Source organism: Crassostrea angulata, chromosome 10 (assembly GCF_025612915.1).
Source record: "Crassostrea angulata isolate pt1a10 chromosome 10, ASM2561291v2, whole genome shotgun sequence".
Lineage (NCBI taxonomy): Eukaryota > Metazoa > Mollusca > Bivalvia > Ostreida > Ostreidae > Magallana > Magallana angulata.
In genome coordinates, this window is record NC_069120.1 from 51,414,856 (window position 1) to 51,438,087 (window position 23,232).

General features: G+C 34.5%; 2 protein-coding genes across 3 annotated transcripts; one reads left to right on the plus strand and one right to left on the minus strand.

Moving 5' to 3' along the window:
- Positions 1-42: 42 nt before the first annotated feature.
- On the minus strand, positions 43-10,494 carry LOC128164474 (rho GDP-dissociation inhibitor 1-like). Of its 2 annotated transcripts, XM_052828315.1 has the most exons (6): positions 10,344-10,494; positions 6,299-6,484; positions 6,071-6,154; positions 5,032-5,172; positions 4,188-4,202; positions 43-1,458 (listed from the first exon to the last, which is right to left on the minus strand). In XM_052828315.1, exons 2-6 carry the CDS (start codon positions 6,477-6,479, stop codon positions 1,259-1,261), a joined length of 621 nt encoding a protein of 206 aa, XP_052684275.1. In that variant the 5' UTR covers positions 6,480-6,484; positions 10,344-10,494; the 3' UTR covers positions 43-1,258. The 2 variants fall into 2 exon arrangements, with proteins under 2 accessions (XP_052684275.1, XP_052684276.1); XM_052828316.1 differs by lacking the exon at positions 4,188-4,202 and having other exon boundaries at positions 10,344-10,492.
- An 82-nt stretch (positions 10,495-10,576) lies between these two features.
- Positions 10,577-20,950, plus strand: LOC128164472 (NADPH:adrenodoxin oxidoreductase, mitochondrial-like). The gene is made up of 13 exons (XM_052828310.1): positions 10,577-10,629; positions 15,332-15,507; positions 15,710-15,805; positions 16,008-16,130; positions 16,232-16,276; positions 16,498-16,566; positions 16,716-16,817; positions 17,288-17,480; positions 17,820-18,010; positions 18,153-18,218; positions 18,318-18,426; positions 18,812-18,982; positions 19,798-20,950. Exons 2-13 carry the CDS (start codon positions 15,352-15,354, stop codon positions 19,926-19,928), a joined length of 1,452 nt encoding a protein of 483 aa, XP_052684270.1. The 5' UTR covers positions 10,577-10,629; positions 15,332-15,351; the 3' UTR covers positions 19,929-20,950.
- Positions 20,951-23,232: the final 2,282 nt, after the last annotated feature.

The window sequence follows — 23,232 nt, forward strand, 5'->3', positions numbered from 1 at the left end:
AGAAGTTGACTTTATAAATCCACACAAACAACAACACACAAGTGATCATGTACACATTTATTTAGTGACAGATAAAGAAAATGACATCAGAGACAAGGAAATTACACAGAAGGTGTGGCCACAATCGGTCGTCTCTCTCTCCCTCTCTCTCTGTCCATCAAACCTCTAATTGCATAGAGCATGCAGCACCAAACATAAAATACAGGCATCACATGGAAAACAAAGCGCAGAGTGGTACAAACACCTTAATTAATACAGGTATACAGAAGATTTTGTATATACTAGTACACTTCATAGCATGCTATATTACAGATACAGGTATACATTATTCATAAATTCACAAAATGCATGTACATGTACCAATTTTAAGCCTTTCAGAAAAGCTGAGATTTTAAGTACCAGTTAAACTATATCTAAATTTGATCATATACCAATGGAAAGGCAAAAGTTAAAAACAATCTAGTGTCTAAATTTTTTTTTTTTTTTTTTTGATGCAGCAGTTCTGACAAATTGACCAACAGGTTTGCACAATACAATTAAAAAAAAAACTTTTCACTGTACAATCAAAAAATGCACCAAGAGAGATTGCACTTCAGAAATATATCAGATAAAGTCCTACAAACGGCATCTCAGAAGACTTGAAGCCACTGTACATGACCATCAAAAAGGAATGATCTGTGTGTTTTATTTCCATGGTATGTATAACAAAGATATACAAAAATATTACAGCAAAATTATAAAAAAAAACTACCGCTGATTTACTGATAACAAAAGTTTGGCTATTTTAGCTATGTTAGCTGAGACTAGCACTGAGTAATGTAACGTTAGTAACATTCAATAACAGGCCAATAACTGCTATCGTAAGGAGAAGTTTATCAGTATCTTAAAGCACTTGATAACACACATTGGCACTGGAGAGACACTACTGGAACACCTGCCAGACTACTTAGTTTCACTTTCTCTTGGGTTAAGTTGATGGAGTATGTAAATTTTTTGACAGAGTATGCAATTGTTTAGCTATCAACAAGGTGGGATCACTTTAATACAGGCAAGACTGACATTAGACCAAAACCATTTTTTTAAAACTAAGTATAAAAGAATATTAAATTATTATTATTATACAAAAATTTTCAAAGCCATTGCCAAATACAAAACTTCTACCATTTTCTTCACAGCTGTTCATCAATTTAAAATAAAAAGGCCACAATGTATTGCAGTTTGTCAGGTTATCCTAGATCTACGGAATATCTGAGCACATTTAATCGTCCCAGTCCTTCTTGATTTCAAACTTCCACTTCCACTCCAGGATGGAGTTGCGGTCGTCGTCTGTGAACTTACTCTCCACTGTGTATGACCCCCGCACCAGCATACCAGAGGGGGCCTCATCTATAGGGGTCAGGTATTCGTGGGCTGTCTCCTTGGGTCCGTAGCTTCCAACCATGAACTTTGATTTGTCAACTGTCAAACAAAGATTAAAAGGAGTATTAAAAGATTTGAACATCTACAGTGTCACTTGAATGCATTCTACATATAAAACACTATGCCACATTCTTTAAATATTTCATGTCCATACTTTAAATATGGTAAAAATAAAGATGCAGAGAACTAAGATATTTTTGTTGTCTTTGTCAATGGATCTCTGTGTTTATATACTGGTGTTCTGTCGATGCTTCTAAAGCATCCAGATCTACTGATGTACAACAATAGACTAGTGTAGTGAATGGTTTCCACTATACAGAGAGCACAATCAACCACTCTCTCGTATTAGTCACAGTTCTGGTCTATATCTGCCTGACTTTTCTTACCTCCCATGAGTCAAAATGTCAAATCAACTTTTGAGGATTTGTCAGGGTACATGTTTGCATTTCAAAATTTATTTCATTTACCGTTATAAATACATGTACGATCCATAACATAATAATGTAATTTGTCTTGAAATGCATTTGTAAAACATGTAATGGAATTTAAACATGAAACCAAAAATTGCATCCAAATATCTGTGTAAATCTTGAATAATGTTCTATAAATGTTTCATTCAATTATGCATTTTAATTATTCAAACACATTAACCAAAAAATTAAATTCAGAAAGAATTTTATTAAAGAATTCAGGTGTTTTGAAATTTTGCTCAGCTGAGTTGTGGTTCAGCATATTAATGAGGTATTCTGCAATTTGACCTCTGACCCATGGGAAACAGGAAGTAGGGGATGCAGACATAGGTTTCTGGTAATGATCTGACATGCAAACTGCTCCTTCCAAGATGCTTCTAGAAATCTACACAACAAAAGAACTTTCTCAGGATTCTGAATTTTTTTCTTCCTTCAAATTTACTCACGTATTTTTTAGAAAGTAATAGCTTTCTGTGACAGATTTATTGCATTGGTGGATAGAGTAAAAAAGAGTTTACTGGGCACCATATCACTGTCCAAGATGCACTTTATTGATGTATTTCATATATTTGTGAATGCACTTCTGTCAGAATATTCAGAAATACGGATGAATGCAATGTACATGAAGCATTGGCAAGGATGAGGGGAATATTTGACAGGTTGGAGAGAGGTCCCACTAATAATACTGGTTCATATGACACCTCCCTGTCTTACAACTGAGAGTATACAAAGCATTTTCAGCATGTAAGAACCTGCATTAGTTTGTGTTTATATGTAATATAAGAATACAAAAAATCCTATACACTAATTGAATGTTTTATAATTGTAGATATCTGTATAGATGTTTTTTATTTTTAAAAAATGATACATTATACTAGTTTGGCAAGCTTTTTCTCATCTTTGACAATATACCAGATAAATACAATAAAAAAAACAAACATGCATCTCTCTTTTTATTTTTCCTATATACTTATAAAATAACGACACATTTTGGAGTTGAAATAAAGCATTTATGCAAGCTTGTTGAAGACATTGTTTGATATTAACTGCAGGCAGTGCAGAGGCTGGCTGTACCTTACACTTGATACAACATCCAATTTCTCATCCAATGGTAAAATATTTTTTAAAACTGTAATACATGTTGACCTCCCTTTTAAAAGGACTTAGACAAGATTTGAAATTTTATTGTTCAATCTTTAGTGAATAGAATAGTTAATATGGGTATTTTTAACGCTTTGTCAAAATTGGAAAGTCAAATATTGAGTCATAAACAAGATACAGAGTTTGAAATTCTTTGTTTTGTAAATAAAGCTCGTCTTGTTATTGTTTAAACGTTTTGTTTTTTAAGTTTCAATCAAATGTTCCTTTCTTCTGTTGATAATATTATTTATAAATACATTGAATCAGTTCACCTTGCTTGCCATGAGTCATTCTGTCAAAGAAATGGAAATTTCTTTACATTATTTGCAAACAACTATGAGACTCAAGCTTTGTTTACATAACAATGAATTCTCACTTCTGTATCTCTCTTATAACTTTACTTCTGAACATTCAAATTTTGGTCAATCATTCACGATGAGAAAGTAAAACATTTACATATAACAATCAGAAAATAAAATTTTGATCTAAAATCATCTCTAAGTCCCTTTACCGTCCCCTAGTCTTCCTCAGCCTGCTCAATACACAGTCATATATATGTAATTTCTAGTCTACAAAAAGCTGTTTTCCTATAATGAATGAATCTGTTCTTCTGTTATATGACATCCATTAAAACATTATCTCATGGCTGCTAAATATGGATTGAACTAAACAAAATCTATTGAGTAACCTTGACATAACTTTTCAATATTACCTTGACATTGACAGTCACAAAAATCCTAATTTGTCTGCTGAGAACTACCAGTAAATACTGGTAGATGTAGAGTTGGAAGATCCTTTAAAATATGATTAAGTGTCACATCTTAAAAGGTTCCATCTATTGTTAACATAGTTACACGGAACTGACATTGTCTAACATGAGGGGATGTATGCTGTGTGTGACTATTGCTATGGAGGACTACGGGTCCCTACAGTACATTCCCATATAGAACAGACCATTCATTTACCAGCAAGGCTACAGAATGCAATTCATGGTGGAAAACATCAAAGGACATAACTTCATTATACACAACATTGATATCTGTTTTAAAGATTTATGAGTAATGAAGAAATAGTACACCAGTATGATATGCATATTTCAAATACATCAAAGAAGTTATGTTAGTAACACCAATAAGTTATGAGATCAAACTGAATTACCAGCACCAAGAACATCTAAAAGAAAGTCACAAAGTTGCATTAAAATCTTCTGAAATATATTCATGAATGTTGTCATTTTTTTCCTAGTTATAATAAGAAGTTTTAGCCAACATTAAGTGTTTCCTTATTTTAAACAAATGTAAAAGATTCTACTTCACTACCCTTCATCACATGACTTGAAAGTTATAGCTTCCTTTTACAAACTGTTTATCTAATGATTACATCTAGTCTAAAGTAAAGAAATATTTGAATACCTGAATGAACAATACAATAGCCATCCTAAAACAAAGCAATATGCTGTCTGTTTATTCCGTATATCGACTATTACCCAGCTTTTACTATCCACATTACCACTATAACACAGTCATTTGAACCCTATATAATCCAGGACAATGCCATTATAATGATTATATCCACCATTTATTTTTTCTGTGTATATTTGAATCCATTCTTTACTTTTCTCATCAAACATTGTTCTATCCAACCTACATCATCCTGTATAACATAATCTTTACTTTGGCTTTACACTTAATATTCAACCAACACTATCCCTGTATGACAGTTATCTTTACTATTACTTTAAACTGAATAATCCATGTACACTACTTTCATTTTTCCACTCATTTCATCCCTCCCTGTATTATACCTATGTATTCAGTCAGTATTATCCCTGTAAAAAATAATCTAGGATATATTCTCGGTAATACCCCTGTATCCAACCATATTATCACTGTAAACACTGTCTTATCCACCCGATTAAACTCAATACTCTATAATTCACACCTAATACAATACATATGTACTAGCAAGTGCTTGCTCCAGCATAAGCTGTTTCTTGTCTTACCCTGAATTCCTTTCCTGGATGTTTTTTGTTCATACCGGAGTCCTGAGACAATTTCTCGCTGTACATAAAATGAGACCTTCATTCGGTATTTGGCTCCCTCTTTAATTGTGAAGACTTGTTCTTTTAGTTTTGATAAATCCCCTGTGAAAATAGGAAAGAAATAGATAAAGCATTTATTCTGGTCCTACTAATACTTTCTACGATCAAGTCTTAAAATCATAGATATATTAGAAGAGACAAGTTTTAAAACATTTATAGATTACAATAGAAATTTATTTTGACAATATTTCTTCAAATCTGTTCTGTTTTTTCTAACTGCCACCAAACATGCAAGTTCATAAAACCTCTCCCCTTGAAATATTACAAGGAATTTAACATACATGGGCAATATAAACAAATACACACACAAACAAAAAACACTGAAAACAGTAATTTTTTTCATGTTCAATGGGGTATTCTGATGCAAGCTTTAATGTGAATAAAGACTGCATTTTTAAAAATCAGCATCAGTGGAATGTACATTCAATATGCTGTGTGAAGGCCTTTCTCATTCATATCACCTGTAATAATTATTAAATTAATCGCCTGGTGTGCATTAACATAACAACACCATGCAGAAGATTCACAAACCAGACCAGGCCCCATCAAGTTTACAGTGATACACTAACCATCAACTAACAAATAATGAAAGGAATTTAAAAAGAATTAAATTGAGACATAGATTTCATTAAACACTTGTAAACTTGTCCCTTAACACATGGAGCCTGACCACAGTTCAAGGAATCAGAATATCTCAAACTTTATGCTTCACTTACCAATTTCTATGCAAATGAGTATAATTATTTTTGTATTAAATGTAAATCCAACAATCAAATGAATTATATATAAAGAATGAGAGTATATTAAGGTATGACTTTTTAAACTTGAATTACTGCACCTTGTGAAAAAGTTGCTCATATAACACATACTAAAGAAACGTAAGCTTTAGGGCTTTACTTTTAAGGACATTTCCTAGTCTGACATTTTCTGGACCACTTACCTGTTAAATCTAATTCTTTGTCAGTTCGTCCTTCCACTACCAGTGACAATTTGGAAACTATAACATTGCGTGGATCATCAGGGACTGTGATACAAAAAGAAGCCTTGTGTCAATTTATCTGTTATTGAGTACCAATCTATCAAAATTGAATAGCAAAAAAGAAAATCTTTTATTTTTTTCTAAAATGAACAATTGATAGTTCAAACATGCTACTATTTCTACACTCACATGGAGGTTTGACTTCCTTAATGGCGCCCCCTAATAGAGACTCCTTGTATTTGCGCAGACTTTCATCCTCCTGATCGGCTTCAACGATTTCTTTGACAGACTTCTGAGCGGGGGCCTTGTAGTTAGGGTCGTCCTCATGCAGATCCTCTTCAGCAGTTGGCTTGTTCTCAGCTTCTGCCATGGTTCCTATAGACAAAAAAAACATCATTGGTATTGAGTGAAAACAAAACTTATCATCATTAGTTACCCTCATGTGTATATAAAGATAGACAGCCATTTTATGGAGAAGGCTTAAAAAGGCATTGCCTGCTGCCGAATCCCTTTATGTAAATGTATATTTGCATAATAAAATATGTTCAAATCACAGTGTGCCATTTTTAAGAGAGTTATATGCTCATGGCCATTTTCAGACTATATATTAAATCTCCTTTAGATGAAGAAGTCTAAGTAAAGATATTGGGTCTGATTTTTTCTTCTTTACTAAATAATGTTTATGCATTTACGTCTAAGCATTTACAAAGTTGCTCTCAAGAGCAGAGGGATTCACAGAGTACAGTATTCTGAGGTTGTACATATTCCTTCTACTAAGTCTTCATATCAACAATCTAATTAAAATTAGACCCTTCACTATCTCTTATTTCACATGCTGGTCTACAGTTTATCATTGAGGAGTGGATAAACAAGTCTACTTTTAATGAGATTGACATATCAATAACCAACACAAATAAGACACCTTTGCTTGTACATGTACATGTACCATGTGCACATTAACTCTATAGAACTTTTCATATTTTATATTCTACATATTCTACTGTATGAAAGCACCTTTTCCTCAAATGTGCAGCACTGGGCAGCAATTTTACAAGAGAACTTACAACCAAATTAAGAAATGCTAATAAATCACAAATTAATCAATTTTTTATTCTAAATGGCCGTAAAATATAATATTATGGAAATCAAAATAGTTGTAGATAAATGGTTATATATAAATTTTGTTCATTAAAGATTATTCCGCTTGACTGAAAATATCTTCACCTTTGTCGTAAGTTCTTTTGTAAAACACTGTCCTGTACTCTAATTTCCTACTTGTTTACTACAGTGGGATCTGAGCTTATGGAAACAGGGTCTACTCCTTAACCCACAACTCTAAAAATGAACTATGCAAACAGATTTAATCTGGAAGTTGGAAAAACTTGTTCTCATGATGCTTTTCATATATATCTGAACTGTCTGTTTTAATTTTATTCAAGTCTATCATAAGCAGCTGTTTGTTGTAAACAAGCTTCACCAATGTTGAAATGATTGGGTATTGGATGAGAGAATATATATTACACAGTTCTAAACTGTTTACTTGGGATTCAATATTTCAGTAAACTCTAACAGTAACTAAAGGCCAAGGAGAGCATCAATATCTCACGTGGGTCAACTATCCAAAAAACAATTAACAAATAAGTGGACTGAGAGGAAGTGTTTCTGAAATTGAAAAAAAACTATTTAAATCCCCAAAATACACGGATAATGAAGGATTAGTGCAAATATATTTCTGCTATCTGCTCTGTGGCTTCATATGATAAGAGTTGTTTGTGTAAAATGCAGAGGACCATTCAACTAAAAAGTTGCCACTACAATAAATATGATAAATAAATCAGTTGTCTGATGAAATCATGCTGTTGTAAACAACACCGACACAGGAATTATCATTATGATTGCTCTGTATGGCAGTATTAATTCTGTAGCACTACTACAGTGAATACAGGAACCAGTTGTCACCCAGTCAATTCTTAGAGGAAGAGAGAGATATTTTTGACATAGATTCATTTGTGAGCCATCATGAGTCTACACAAAATACACACCGCTTTGTTAAAATACACATACATTTTATATTTATAGGGAAAGGAAACATTTTACATTTCAAGCACAATGTACTTAAAACTGATGTTAATTTACACTCCTAATTAACCACAAGTGAGAAATACATTTATATGTATAAGGAAATCCAGGATATAAAGTATTTGTTCTGGAACTTTGTATGAAATTGTTCCAAACACAGGATGTAGGACACGTGGGATAATGATATTCCTTGATGCACTGACATTTACCATTCAAAGATGAAAACTGTTTAATTATTACTTACATGATATCTTTTCTTTGAAACTTTTAAAAAGCCAATCAATTTAGCACATATTGCTGTTTTAAGTACCCTTGGTGTTTAATATCAGTGGGCTTTTTATTCATTTCAAAACATGTAAACAACAAAATAGTAAGGTGACAATGTATTTTGTATAGTGTTCCTTGTCTGTCTCACAATTCAATGTAAGCTAGCTCACTAAGCTGTCACATCACCAAGTTCAAAAGAACCCTTATGAAATAGGCATCCATGCTCAAAGCATTTTCATCAAAATACCTGACTCTTGTCTTTGATTGGGGCTGCTGGATTAACTTAACAATGAAAAACAAAGAATACTCCCAATTTTTTTGTTATTTTTCCTAAAGGGGTGGGGGTGGGAAGTGATCATGAGGAGTGGATGTTATTATACAAATGAATTGATTTTCCAATACCCTGGTAAGCTAATCGATCAATAGCAGTTTATTAGGAACATAAAAGCAAATAACTGACTATACAGAAATGAGAATTTTAAACTAATTCAAGGGACATGAAGGACAGGTACCAGTAATTGAATATTCAGGGCTTTTTAACTAACCTGAAAACTTTGCTAGCATTTTGAACTACTGCATCTTGCAATTTTACAGGACCACATCGAAATCAAGCAGCCCACAAATTAATATAAATGCCCCTTGTGTGTCACTACCACTTAAAGTTAGCTGTAAAGTGCATAGTTTTTTTTAAATAAAATGCAACTTTTGGACAAAATTGGAATTCAAAACAACAAATATTTCAAGTCTTTTAACATATAACTATATTTGTAAATGATGAGTGTGAGATTGTTAACCTACATATGTTATCTATGCAAACTGAAATTAAGTCCACCTTAAAACAAAACTATTTGGTGACTTTTCAAATAAATTTTCATAATTTTCCTTGTCCCTATTTTTCTTTCTAATTGTAACATGCCCTGCCCCAAAGCAAATAGAAAAAACCCTTAATTTTTTTTTGTTTACAAGTGAATATATATTTCCAGGTTAAAGACAGATGTGTGCTCTACTTGCATTCATTACAACTGATTATTTGATTATTCACACTATGCAAATCAGTAATAGATCCATCTTAATACATCCATTAAGTGGTCCTGTAACTCCTAAGGACATTGATAAAACCTTCAAACCAAGACTACATGTACATGTATTATGCATCCATAATGGTGACTCAACATTCAACAACGGTTGACTCATCCGTTCATCAGATTTGAAAATGACCCATGTCATGTAATACTGACCAGAGTTACACAGAAAACATTCATCAACACTTAAAGTATTCATCAACATAAAGTGCCAGCAATAATAATATTCTGTATATTTTTTTACTTTTTTCCCCCCATCATATATGTTTCTGTGTTGAAGTAACTGATGACTATTGATCTATATAATATCTCTCAACTCAATCTTCTCCTCAAAATATAAAATTACATATTAATATACAATACATATCATTTCAAATGAAAAGCATGTTGATAACAAACTATCATTGCCACCTCATCCTCTGCCCACTACATCCAGGGGGGATGATGCATTAATCAGTTTGTTTCCTTCTGGATGATGTAGTTACAGACATCTGCTATTTATGTAGACTTGCACAAAATCAGGATTATAATTTGCTTCAAATGACTTTTTTTCAAAAAAATTATAACAAAACTGCGAAAATGGAGTCTAGACACAAATGATTAGAAAAAATGGACATTGGTGTATGTTATGCCCCCACTGGATCAGGAAGCTACAGAGCACCTGCTTGGACCTCCAAACAATGCATTCATGTCAAAAACAATAAAATATCCTCCACATATACATACACCAATAGGATACTATGTAAAACAAGTTTGAATAAACGTTAAAAGTTTGTTAAAATATCCAAAATGCATGAAAAATATACCCTGAATCCTTTTCAAACTGATGATCCTCCTCGCCCAATAAATACGCTTCCGGCTTGTAATCGTCACTCGCCGTAATGAAAAATAGTTCGTTGAAGCGTAATCAACGTCAAAATATGAGTCATATACAGCAAATAACGAGTAATTATGTCGTTAAACAATACAAATCTTAGAATTATTCTATCTTTTTTAACAGAGAAACCAAATACAAAAAATTAAAACTCTAAACAAATTACTACGCTTGACCTTTGACCTATGTGTATTCTGCATGATTTTGCATCATTTTGGGTAAGCACTAATGACAGTTTCAACTCAGTGTATTTTTACTATCTTTAATTTGTTTGATCCAATTGTTTAATCTTAGTTTTTCTACCCTTTTCTTGTTGATTTTGTCAAAGTGCATGGTCCTGCTATATACTTTGTTTTCCGAGCCCGATTCGTAAAAAACGAGAATTCTGTACATGTACAAATTAAAGTAAAAAAAATTTCATTAAACATTGTTATCACCTGACACAAGGCGAGCAATCGATTTGACTTTTTGCAGATTTGTGTTTGTTGATGAGTGTCGTTTGAAGTTAATTTTCATTGAGTTTCAGAATAACTGAGCCAATCATACCTATAAAACTTGGCACAGAGTTTTTATTATTTTAAAAAATAATATATATATTTACTTTATTCTTTCCATACTTTCATATTATTAAATGCAGGTCAAAGGATAAGGTGCTTAATTGGATCAGAGACATAAATGTCTCTAATTGGATTTATTAAAGTTGAATTCTTCTCCTAACCATAAATTTAATTAAGGGAGTTAATTAAAGGTGCAATATGAATGGTCAATTGGTGCAATGGGTGGTGCTAAATTAATATTGCCTAAATTGACTTCCCTGAATGTGGTATCAGTCCGTCAGGGATTAACCCCCAGCATAATCTGATACCCACTTGCAGCTGAATGGACTAGCAGCTGAGACAATTCGAACATCGAACTCAAACATTAATATCTCGGATACAATGGATATGTCAGAGTTTTTAGCTCACCTGAGCTGAAAGCTCAAGTGAGCTATTCTGATCACATTTTGTCTGTCGTCCGTCTGTCTGTCTGTCCGTCTGTCTGTCTGTCTGTCTGTCTGTCCGTAAACTTTTCACATTTTCAACATCTTCTCAAGAACTACTGGGCCAATTTCAACCAAACTTGGCACAAATCATCCTTAGGCAAAGGGGATTCAAAGTTGTGAAAATTAAGGGCCACACTCGTTTTCAAGGGGAGATAATTAGAAATTAATGAAAAATTTTGAGAAATTTTCAAAAATCTTCTTCTCAAGAACCAGAAAGCCAGGAAAGCTGAAACTTGTGTGGAAGCATCCTCAGGTAGTGTAGATTCAAAGTTGTGAAATTCATGATCCCTGGGGGTAGGGTGGGGCCACAATGGGGGGTCAAAGTTTTACATAGGAATATATAGAGTAAATCTTTAAAAATCTTCTTCTCAGAAACTTATCAGCCAGGAAAGCTGAAACTTGTGTGGAAGCATCCTCAGGTAGTGTAGATTCAAAGTTGTGAAATTCATGATCCCTGGGGGTAGGGTGGGGCCACAATGGGGTGGTCGAAGTTTTACATAGGAATATATAGAGTAAATCTTTAAAAAACTTCTTCTCAGAAACTAATAAGCCAGGAAAGCTGAAACTTGTGTGGAAGCCTCCTCAGATTGTGCAGATTCAAATTTGTGAAATTCATGATCCCTGGGGGTAGGGTGGGGCCACAATGGGGGGTCGAAGTTTTACATAGGAATATATAGAGTAAATCTTTAAAAATCTTCTCAGAAACTAATCAGCCAGGAAAGCTGAAACTTGTGTGGAAGCATCCTCAGGTAGTGTAGATTCAAAGTTGTGAAATTCATGATCCCTGGGGGTAGGGTGGGGCCACAATGGGGGGAGTCGAAGTTTTACATAGGAATATATAGAGTAAATCTTTAAAAATCTTCTTCTCAGAAACTAATCAGCCAGGAAAGCTGAAACTTGTGTGGAAGCATCCTCGGGTAGTGCAGATTCAAAGTTGTGAAAATCTTGATCCCTGGGGGTAGGGTGGGGCCACAATGGGGTGGTCGAAGTTTTACATAGGAATATATAGAGTAAATCTTTAAAAACCTTCTTCTCAGAAACTAATCAGCAAGGAAATCTGAAACTTATGTGGAAGCATCCTCAGGTTGTGTAGATTCAAAGTTGCGAATATCATGACCCCCAGGGGTAGGGTGGGGCCACAATGGGGGGTCGAAGTTTTACATAGGAATTTATATATATATATAGAGTAAATCTTTAAAATCTTCTTCTCAGAAACTAATCAGCCAGGAAAGCTGAATCTTATGTGGAAGCATCCTCAGGTAGTGCAGATTCAAAGTTGTGAAAATCTTGATCCCTGGGGGTAGGGTGGGGCCACAATGGGGTGGTCGAAGTTTTACATAGGAATATATAGAGTAAATCTTTAAAAACCTTCTTCTCAGAAACTAATCAGCAAGGAAATCTGAAACTTATGTGGAAGCATCCTCAGGTTGTGTAGATTCAAAGTTGCGAATATCATGACCCCCAGGGGTAGGGTGGGGCCACAATGGGGGGTCAAAGTTTTACATAGGAATATGTAGAGTAAATCTTCAAAAATCTTCTACTCAGAAACTTATCAGCCAGGAAAGCTGAAACTTGTTTGGAAGCATCCTCAGGTAGTGCAGATTCAAAGTTGTGAAATTCATGATCCCTGGGGGAAGGGTGGGGCCACAATGGGGTGGTCGAAGTTTTACATAGGAATATATAGAGTAAATCTTTAAAAATCTTCTTCTCAGAAACTTATCAGCCAGGAAAGCTGAAACTTGTATGGAAGCATCCTCAGATAGTGCAGATTCAAAGTTGTGAAATTCATGACCCCTTGGGGTAGGGTGGGGCCACAATGGGTGGTCGAAGTTTTACATAGGAATATATAGAGTAAATCTTTAAAAATCTTCTTCTCAGAAACTAATCAGCCAGGAAAGCTGAAACTTATGTGGAAGCATCCTCAGGTAGTGTAGATTCAAAGTTGTGAAATTCATGATCCCTGGGGGTAGGATGGGGCCACAATGGGGGGGGGGGTCGAAGTTTTACATAGGAATATATAGAGTAAATATTTAAAAATCTTCTTCTCAGAAACTAATCAGCCAGGAAATCTGAAACTTGTGTGGAAGCATCCTCAGGTAGTGCAGATTCAAAGTTGTGAAAATCTTGATCCCTGGGGGTAGGGTGGGGCCACAATGGGGTGGTCGAAGTTTTACATAGGAATATATAGAGTAAATCTTTAAAAAACTTCTTCTCAGAAACTAATCAGCAAGGAAATCTGAAACTTATGTGGAAGCATCCTCAGGTTGTGTAGATTCAAAGTTGCGAATATCATGACCCCCAGGGGTAGGGTGGGGCCACAATGGGGGGTCGAAGTTTTACATAGGAATTTATATATATATATAGAGTAAATCTTTAAAATCTTCTTCTCAGAAACTAATCAGCCAGGAAAGCTGAAACTTATGTGGAAGCATCCTCAGGTAGTGCAGATTCAAAGTTGTGAAAATCATGATCCCTGGGGGTAGGGTGGGGCACAATGGAGGGTCGAAGTTTTACATAGGAATATGTAGAGTAAATCTTTAAAATTCTTCTTCTCAGAAACTATTCAGCCAGGAAAGCTGAAACTCGTGTGGAAGCATCCTCAGGCAGTGTAGATTCAAAGTTGTGAAAATCATGATCCCTGGGGGTAGGGTGGGGCACAATCGGGGGTCGAAGTTTTACATAGGAATATGTAGAGTAAATATTTAAAAATCTTCTTCTCAGAAACTAATCAGCCAGAAAAGCTGAAACTTGTGTGGAAGTATTCTCAGGTAGTGTAGCTTCAAAGTTGTGAAAACATGATCCCTGGGGGCAGGGTGAGCCCACATTGGGGGGGGGGGTGTTAAAGTTTTACATAGGAATATATAGAGTAAATCTTTTAAAATCTCTTCTCAGAAACTAATCAGCCAGATGATTCTTTATAATTGTTAAGACTTTGGCTCCAGGACAATTCTTTGGCCTCAAAAGAAGGTTCAGAGTTTGTTGTAGCTTAATATCCCATATATAAACAATTGTAAGGGATCTTTTTGAGGATGCAATACTCAACATGTGATATGACTATAAAATCATCCTGTTAGAAAAGGGACTAATGATTATAAACATAAGAATATCCAGGGGGAAAATGGATTTTATTTATACAGGATCTACATGTATTATTGTACATTGTCCAGATTGTTTGTATTATGACTCCATTAAGCTGATTTTATCATACCTATTGTTCCTCAGGTGAGCGATGTGGCCCATGGGCCTCTTGTTTGTAAGTCCCAATCATTTATTTTTTAAAATATTTTACCCTGGATATCTCAAATATGTGTACTCGGATATCTTGAATTTTTTAAACAGTCTCATTTAGTACGAGATAATGAAGTTTGACTGTATATATATATACTGGTAGTTAAAGTGTCTTGTACGTTGTCTAAGGACACAACATTAAGTTACCTTCAGGGGCTCAAATCAGCAACCTTTGGGTTACTGGCATAATATAACCTATGATCACAGAGCCATGTGTTTGACTGTGTGTGTCTTCAGTGTTTAGGCAATTTTGATTTATATGACTAATATGTGATGTGTGTTTACAGGATTGAAAACTATATGAATTTAAAGAGGGAGGAACATATTTATCAAAACAATATATTGTGAATATCAGCCTGGATAGTTCTTGACTAGACTAAGACCAACGTTAGTGTGAGTCTTGACATTGTGCAGAGGATTGTATTATAGTTCTACTTTAGTTTCAATCTGATTACCGGTATCCGAATTAAAATCAGATCCTTGATGCCCACGATAAATAGCAACATGTCATGTCACAGATCTGATTTTAATCAGATAGACTTTTGATTTGCACTGATGGCATTGACACAGCACTGAATTTCTTGTTTCAGGAGTATATCCCTGACTGATCATGTACATTCTACCACGTCTCTGTTCCCGCCATCTGAGACAAGTTCTTCAGAAGTCTTGTAGTAGGAACCTGTCCACTTCCTCCAAGAATGTGCCTCATGTTTGTATCGTGGGAAGTGGGCCAGCAGGATTCTATACAGCACAACAAATTCTAAAGGCTAGTTATCTTAAAACAAATTACCAGTATGTGAATTGTAAAATGAAGTAGATTTGCTGTATGAGTTCTGTTACTGTGCCATATGTATTAAATTTTCTGGTTACAACTTCAGTTACCAAATTTCTCTAGATTTGCTTTTGTCACTACAGAATTTCCAAACACAGGAGATACATGAATTTATTCATTGATATTTCAACTGCAGGGCCATCCAGCAGCAAAGGTGGACATTTTAGAAAAATTACCAGTGCCATTTGGTTTGGTGAGATTTGGTGTGGCCCCTGATCACCCAGAGGTCAAGGTTAGTACTGGTATCCTAATCTATCAACAGCTATTTTACTCAGTCTACAGGTAGTCCCAGTTTTTAAAACTGCCCAAGTGTCTGTACACCTGTCCAATGTGATTTCATCCCTCAGATCATGTCAAACTCTTCATTTATTTTGGGTTGTATTTGTCCTTATGTTATCCTTAAAATGTAGCAGCATGAGTTTAATTTTTTGTAGAATGTGATCCACACTTTTACCAACACTGCAAGAAATGAGAGGTGTACATTTCTGGGGAATGTGGAGGTTGGAAAAGATGTGTCCATTGAGGAGCTCCAGGGGGCCTACACTGCTGTTGTTCTGGTGGGTCTGACATGTATTTAACTGTATTGGTATACACAAGTGGAGTGTCAAATAGTAAATGTTTAATTAGTTTCTGAAGTTAAGGATTCTTCCTCTTTCAGGCTTATGGTGCAGATGATGACAGAACACTTGCCATTAAAGGGGAGGTAAGCATGTACAGTGATAAGAGGTACAGAGTACATGTGTTTACAACTGAATGGATTACTTGTTATTTTATAATGCATTGCTGTAAATGGGACTATTTTCATCAACTACATCAACTATATAGAATTCTTGGTTTATCACTTTCACTCCCGTAGGTGCACTGATAGCAAATTTTTTTATCCATTTGATTGATTGATTGATTGATTGATTTTGCTTATTCCAGAAAAACCCCAATGTGATCTCTGCAAGGTCCTTTGTGGGCTGGTTCAATGGGCTGCCACAGGATAGAGATGTAAGTACATGTACTAACACCATGCTAGCCAACTCCAACCACTAGCTGTGTATCATTAGATGTTTATCATGCCTTCTTTATTTGTAAGGTTGCACTTATAATTATGGTAGTCTATTCTAGTAGTTTTAGCAATATGTTTCATTTTACAGCTGAATGTGGATTTAGACACAGAGAATGTGGTTATATTGGGTCACGGCAATGTGGCTCTGGACGTCGCTAGAATTCTTCTTACACCGATCAGTGTTCTAAAGGTAGGTAACTCAATCAGTGCACAGTGAATTCTACAGGTGAATTTTGAAGATAGTTTATACAGATATATTTTTTATGGGCATTCTATAGGTCTATTCTGCATGTACAATGTACTTTCTACAGGTATATATATACCTGTACCTACGAGGGTTTCTTACAGTCATGTATACCTCTGCCAGAAGTAAAAATAGCAGAAAATGCTTTACTTTACATTGTATATATATAAAAAGAAGGAAACTACTTGGTCTAAAAAAAAAAACAGTGAAAATTTGTAAATAGTATTTACCACAAACTGCTCACTGCAAGATTTGTAATTTGCAATTCAAGCAAGGGACCTAACTTTTAGATGACTGTTTACACTTCATTATTTTTTACACCAATGGTCAAATTTATTTGTGCAAAATCATACATTTAATTGAATTTTTATTTATCAATTTTTATTCTAAATATAAATATTCTAATACTTTCACAGAAAACAGATATATCACAGCATGCACTGGATGCCTTGTCCAGAAGTCGGGTTAGGAAGGTGTATCTGGTGGGTAGGCGGGGTCCCCTACAAGTGGCCTTTACCATCAAAGAGCTTAGAGAGATGATCAAACTGCCGGACTGTCGACCAGTCATACACAACAACGACGTTAAAGATCTCAACAAGGTCATTGAAGGCAAGTCTCATAAACTGTATTAACAAAGACACCAAGAACTAAAAAGTGTCTATATGATGTTTTAAATCAAAATGTAGATTTTATTTTAACACTTTTATTAGAATATTTTTAAAAGATATAAAATATTGTGATACATGTACTATAGAAAGAAACGTTTTACATTTGACTTTAATGTGTAAAGGAAGGTATCCTTATCAGGGCTTAGAAATTTTTCTGCAAGAGAAAGTTGTAGCAATCAGATGTACTTATATAATATTTAGCTTCCTTTAGTTGTATTGCACAAGTTTTATCAAAATATGTGCTTCTGAAATATTTTTAGCAAAATTTTGTTCTCTTTAGACTTGCCCCGTCCACGGAAGCGACTGACAGATCTTCTGTACAGAACTAGTATGGAGCCCTCGGACACAGACTCCCAGCTGTGGGCCCAGGCCTCAAAGGAATGGGAGCTCAGGTTCAGACTCACCCCTGCTGAGGTCATCGAGACAGAGGGCAAGGTCACAGGGGTCAAATTCTACATCAATGAACTACAGGTTGGAAATTTGTATATGTTTTATACTCATAAACACTAGATTCCCACAAATGATATTTAAAGAAAATTCTTATTTGAATAAAAAAATAAAGAACTTGTTTCTTATCAATACTGTAGTTACCGGTACTACTCCTATTCTTTAGGGAGAAGATCTTGTCAATAAAATAGCCAAGGCAACCTCAGAGACAGAAGACATTCAGTGTGGATTGGTGAGAATCTTTTACCCATGATGCTGTAATAACTGGAAGTTCACATTATGACTCGGTATATCTATTTTCTTACTATGATTATGAATTTTTGATTGATAGGTTTTCAGAAGCATTGGATACAAGAGTATACCCATAGATCCATTTTTGCCATTTGATGAGAGGAAGGGCATTATCCTGAACAAGAAAGGAAGAGTGGAGAATAGACCAGGTACACAATGTAACAGCTTGTCGTAGAAGATGATTGAATCTGATCTGTATTACATTTGAGTGTCTACTGTATTTGATACATGTATTTTTTCTGATAAATTACATGCATAGGTAATTGTATCGCATCAGCATTACCTGTAGGTCTGTACTCTGAAAGACAATAGTAGTAGGTCTCCAGTCAATGATGTAATGACGTCTGATTTAGGTACATGTATTTACTTTTGGGGATCATTGTATCCAAACTTTATTGGTTTTGTTATTCCTTCTATAAGTGTCCGTAATGCCATTCCATTTGTTGTAGATAATGGTGACGGTCTATCTGTTCTGTTTTAGGTCTCTACTGTAGTCAGTTTTTTAGAGACTGAATGGTGTGTGCTCTGTTTTAGGTCTGTACTGTAGTGGTTGGGTCAGCACTGGACCAGTGGGGGTTATTCTGAACACAATGACATGGGGGTTTGAGACCGGGAAGGTCATCCTAAAGGACATAGAAGATGGTGCTATCAGCTCAGAGGGAAAACAGGGGAATCAGATTATCAAGGACAAAATGCTTTCAAATGGTCAGTGGTGGATTATAAACATGTTAAGAAAGACTATAACTCAAACATTTCAGGTTTTAAGGTACCTTATCCCACTGAAAAAAAAACTCTCTTATATTCAAGTGAAAATAATTTCTTTTTTAAATTGTTAAGTTGAAAGAAAATTCCAATCAAATTTTGTCCTTAATCGTAATGGTATGCTGAAATTGTGTGTATTTTAATTATGATTTGGATTCGCTCTAGAAGACTATAATCACTTCAGCATACTTTGAAGAGAATGTCGATTTCCAAACAATTTTTACTATTAAGTACAAGATATGTAATCTGAAATTTCATGCATTTTGATGAAGGAAGACTGCACATTGAATTCATCTACCAGTTTTTACATAATCCATGCACAAACTCAATTTGTATATGCTGATCCCAATTCAGGTCTTTTTAGGATAAAGAGATAATGTTTTATGACACTACTGTGGTACACGTGGATCTTTACTGTAACAGATGATTGTTACCTGCTTATGTTACAGGTACATGTAGGCCTGTAATGTAACAGATGATTTTTACCTGCTATTGTCACAGGTACATGTAGGCCTTTAATGTAACAGATGATTGTTACCTGTTTTTGTTACAGGTACATGTAGGCCTGTAATGTTACATGATTGTTACCTGCTTGTGTTACAGGTACATGTAGGCCTGTAGTGTAACATATAATTGTTACCTGCTTTTGTTACAGTACATGTAGGCCTTTAATGTAACAGATGATTGTTACCTGCTTTTGTTACAGGTACATGTAGGCCTGTAATGTAACAGATGATTGTTACCTCCTTGTGTTACAGGTAAACAACTGGTGACCTTTTCTGAGTGGGACAAGATTGACTTAGAAGAAATAAAGCGGGGAGCGGAGGTGGGGAAGCCAAGAGAAAAGATCACCCAGATCTCAGAAATGCTCAAAGTGGCCAGGTCTTGAAAGAAGACAATTACCAAATGATTTTCTTTTCAAAATTCAGGAATCTCTGTTTATTTCATATGTAAGAGATGTTGGCTAATCTAGTCAAGTGCTGTATAAATTTTGATTTGTTTGTTAGGTCTGCCAATGGACAACAAAAGTCCCAATAAATATTACAGAACTGAAAATGTGTACGGTAATATTTATTCTATACTAAGGTCAAAGAAATCAATGCATTGGTTCTTAGGCCAAAATGTTCAAAATCAATTCATGGATGCAGGGTTTTCAATTTCAAAGGAGAGTAACTCAATTTAATTGAGTTATTCTTCTTTTCAATATGGCAATAAATCAATTAATAATCTGCTGCAGCAATTGACCTAATGCAATTTTTTGGCCCGATTTTTTATGAAATACATATCTCACTGCAATTATGTAAGATTTTGTATACAAACAAAATACATGTACTGGTATATTGGTGATTATTACTTCTAAAATGGCGTAGTCATGTGCCATGTAGAATTCCAACTTCTGGGGCTTTTCTGGCAAACCTCAGAAATACACGTCAGATGTAATAACGTTTAAATTTTATACAAAATGGAGTCATATTCCATCAATTTAAGTACAAGTATAGCCTTATATGTCTCTTACTTGGTATATTTTGGGGTACATCATTAAATTTGATAAAGTCTTGCTCACATCTCTTTGTAAAAAGGTTTTATTGATGCATATGTAATGCATTAAAGGTGTTTTTCTGAGCTCTGCAGGAAAGGCCCGAGAAGTTGGGATTGGTGCCACATATTCAAATTTTACTTTCGCATCTCATATGTTATCAATTTAAACTTAGGGAATCGTTAGAGCTTACTGGAAATAAAATGAATATTGAATTATGTTTATTTATTATTGTACAATATCAAAGGGGGGGGGGTTAGTGATAATTGTTAAAGGGTTTCCAAGGAAATAACTTGATCTGACATTAATGTTGTAAAAATCTATGTTGTTAATTAAAGATGGTCTTTGTGCATTAAATGCTTATCATACTAGTGTGTTTGGCCTGTTTTTTTCAAGTACATGTAGTGGATCCTTGTTATGTACAATGTACCTGTATATAGATGTGCTGCATACAGAACCCCTGCAGTCAGAGGAGACAGTGTTTAATACCTCTAATAATACAGCATCGCTATTTATGCCCAGTGAAGTTGAAATTATTATGTACTGTCATGCAGTCAACTAGAAGACAGAAAGAGATTGAGGACTAAATACTGTAGAATCTAAAATACAATTGAGTTGACTCTAAAAAGTTGTATTTTTTAGGGGGGGGGGGGGCTTATTTCTGATTAAAGTTGGCTGATTTTCAGAAAATGCAAAATAGACGTGTCAGCAACTTTGTCCAGAAGGGTAGCATTCTTGGTTGTAAGCTCCCTGATAAACTATGTAAGTCAAAATTTGGTTAAAAATTACAGAATATTGTTCACTTGTCTCAACGTCAACCAGTAATGTTTTGGTACAAAAACCTAGCATCAATCAAGAAATCACTTGTAAGACTAAAAGAGAAAAATAAACTTTTAAAAGTTTCTCAATAACACTTACAGATTCCCGTCGATACGGTAGCGCAAGTCAGTGAATCAAAATCCAGTGTTGCAACAAACTGAAATTTGCCCCATGAAGAGTTCATTTAAATTGGCTGCTTATTAGATCAGCATAATATTCTAAGGGTATCGAAAATACACCTATTTCTTACAGCAAAAGTCTTTGTTTTAAAATTTCCAATCAACTTTCGATGTTTCTGATTAAGGGGGCTGGGAGTCAAAATATAATATAATATAAAACCATCAGATTTATTTAAAAATTTTGTATGCGATTTCTGAAACTATCAACTACTATTTGGTAAAGAAAAATTTCATATATTTTAATATAAAATTTTATTATTTTTTATTATTTTTATATGGAGCTCTAAAATGGCAGCCATCCCCAGCCCCTTTAAAAGTCTAAGCGGTAGAGGAAATCTACAAAAAAAATCTACAAATATACAGTCGACCTTCGATACGCCGAATTCCATTGTTAAATTGAACCGAAATATTAATTTGTAATCGTCTACTTTAACAGTGTACCATAAAATTTCATTGGGGTTGGTTGCTTTAGATAAAAAAAGTAGATAAATATGTGATTTCTCTCTAAAATGATGTTATTTGACGGGGGGGGGGGGGGGGGGGGGGGGGGGGGCTTGTTTAATCTAGTGGACAATTTTCCTACGTAACCAAATCCTTGTATGAAGTTCAATTTTTTCATAAAACGATTTTGTTCCTTTTCCTAACTTTTGTTTGTTTAGCCATTAGAAGTGACTCGGAATAAACATGGATAACGATATATATGTTCTGTACATTATGGACTTCCATATAATGAACAACTTCGTGACAGCTTAATGCCAACCGCTTACTGCCGAAATGCTTTCGCGCCTGTGCCGAAAAAGTAATATATAAGTACTGGTATCAATTTATATTTAGTCTTTTGACGCACATATCTATTTGCACATTCTGCGTTTTTCAAGTAAAATCGGAATTGTCCCGTCAATATTTCAGATTCAGTGACTAAATACTCCCGTCTTCAAATGCGACTTCATTTAACAAAGAGAAAATATCAAAGAAAGCGGATCTCGTAGTCTTGTCAATTTTTAAACAATTCATGCAGCTATAAAACACAATAGAGTAAAATTGTTTATAATGAATTCATATATGATGGTTGGACAAGAGGATTGAATCGAAATAATATGTTTTATGAACAATGATTCATTTGGTTCCTTAGAAAAAATTTCTTGATCCGCGCATGATCTTCTTACGAAAGACGAATAGGGCCACTTAAAAAAATATTTTTATCTCGTAATAACGAGAAAAGATCTCGTTATTACGAGTTAATTATCTCGTTATTACGAGAAAATATCTCGTTATTACGAGTTAATTATCTCGTTATTACGAGTTAATATCTCGTTATTACGAGAAAAGATCTCGTAGTTACGAGAAAAGAAATTTTAAAGCAAATTTTTTTTTCTTTTCGAAATAATAGTTTATGGTCTAAAACATCATAATTAGAATTCCAAGGTAAATCTGATAGGTAAGTTCACCATCCAGCCTCCTAATATGGGCATTACAATCAGGTATTTTATGAATACTAGGTGGCGGTGTTATATATTTATTTACCGAGTTTATCAATATGCATGTACTTATTATTGATTGACATTTTTTACACAGAAATTGGGAAACAAGACATGAGGCTAATCCCTAGTTCAGGTAATAAAAATATGATATGCAAATTCCACGAAAAGAAAAAAAAA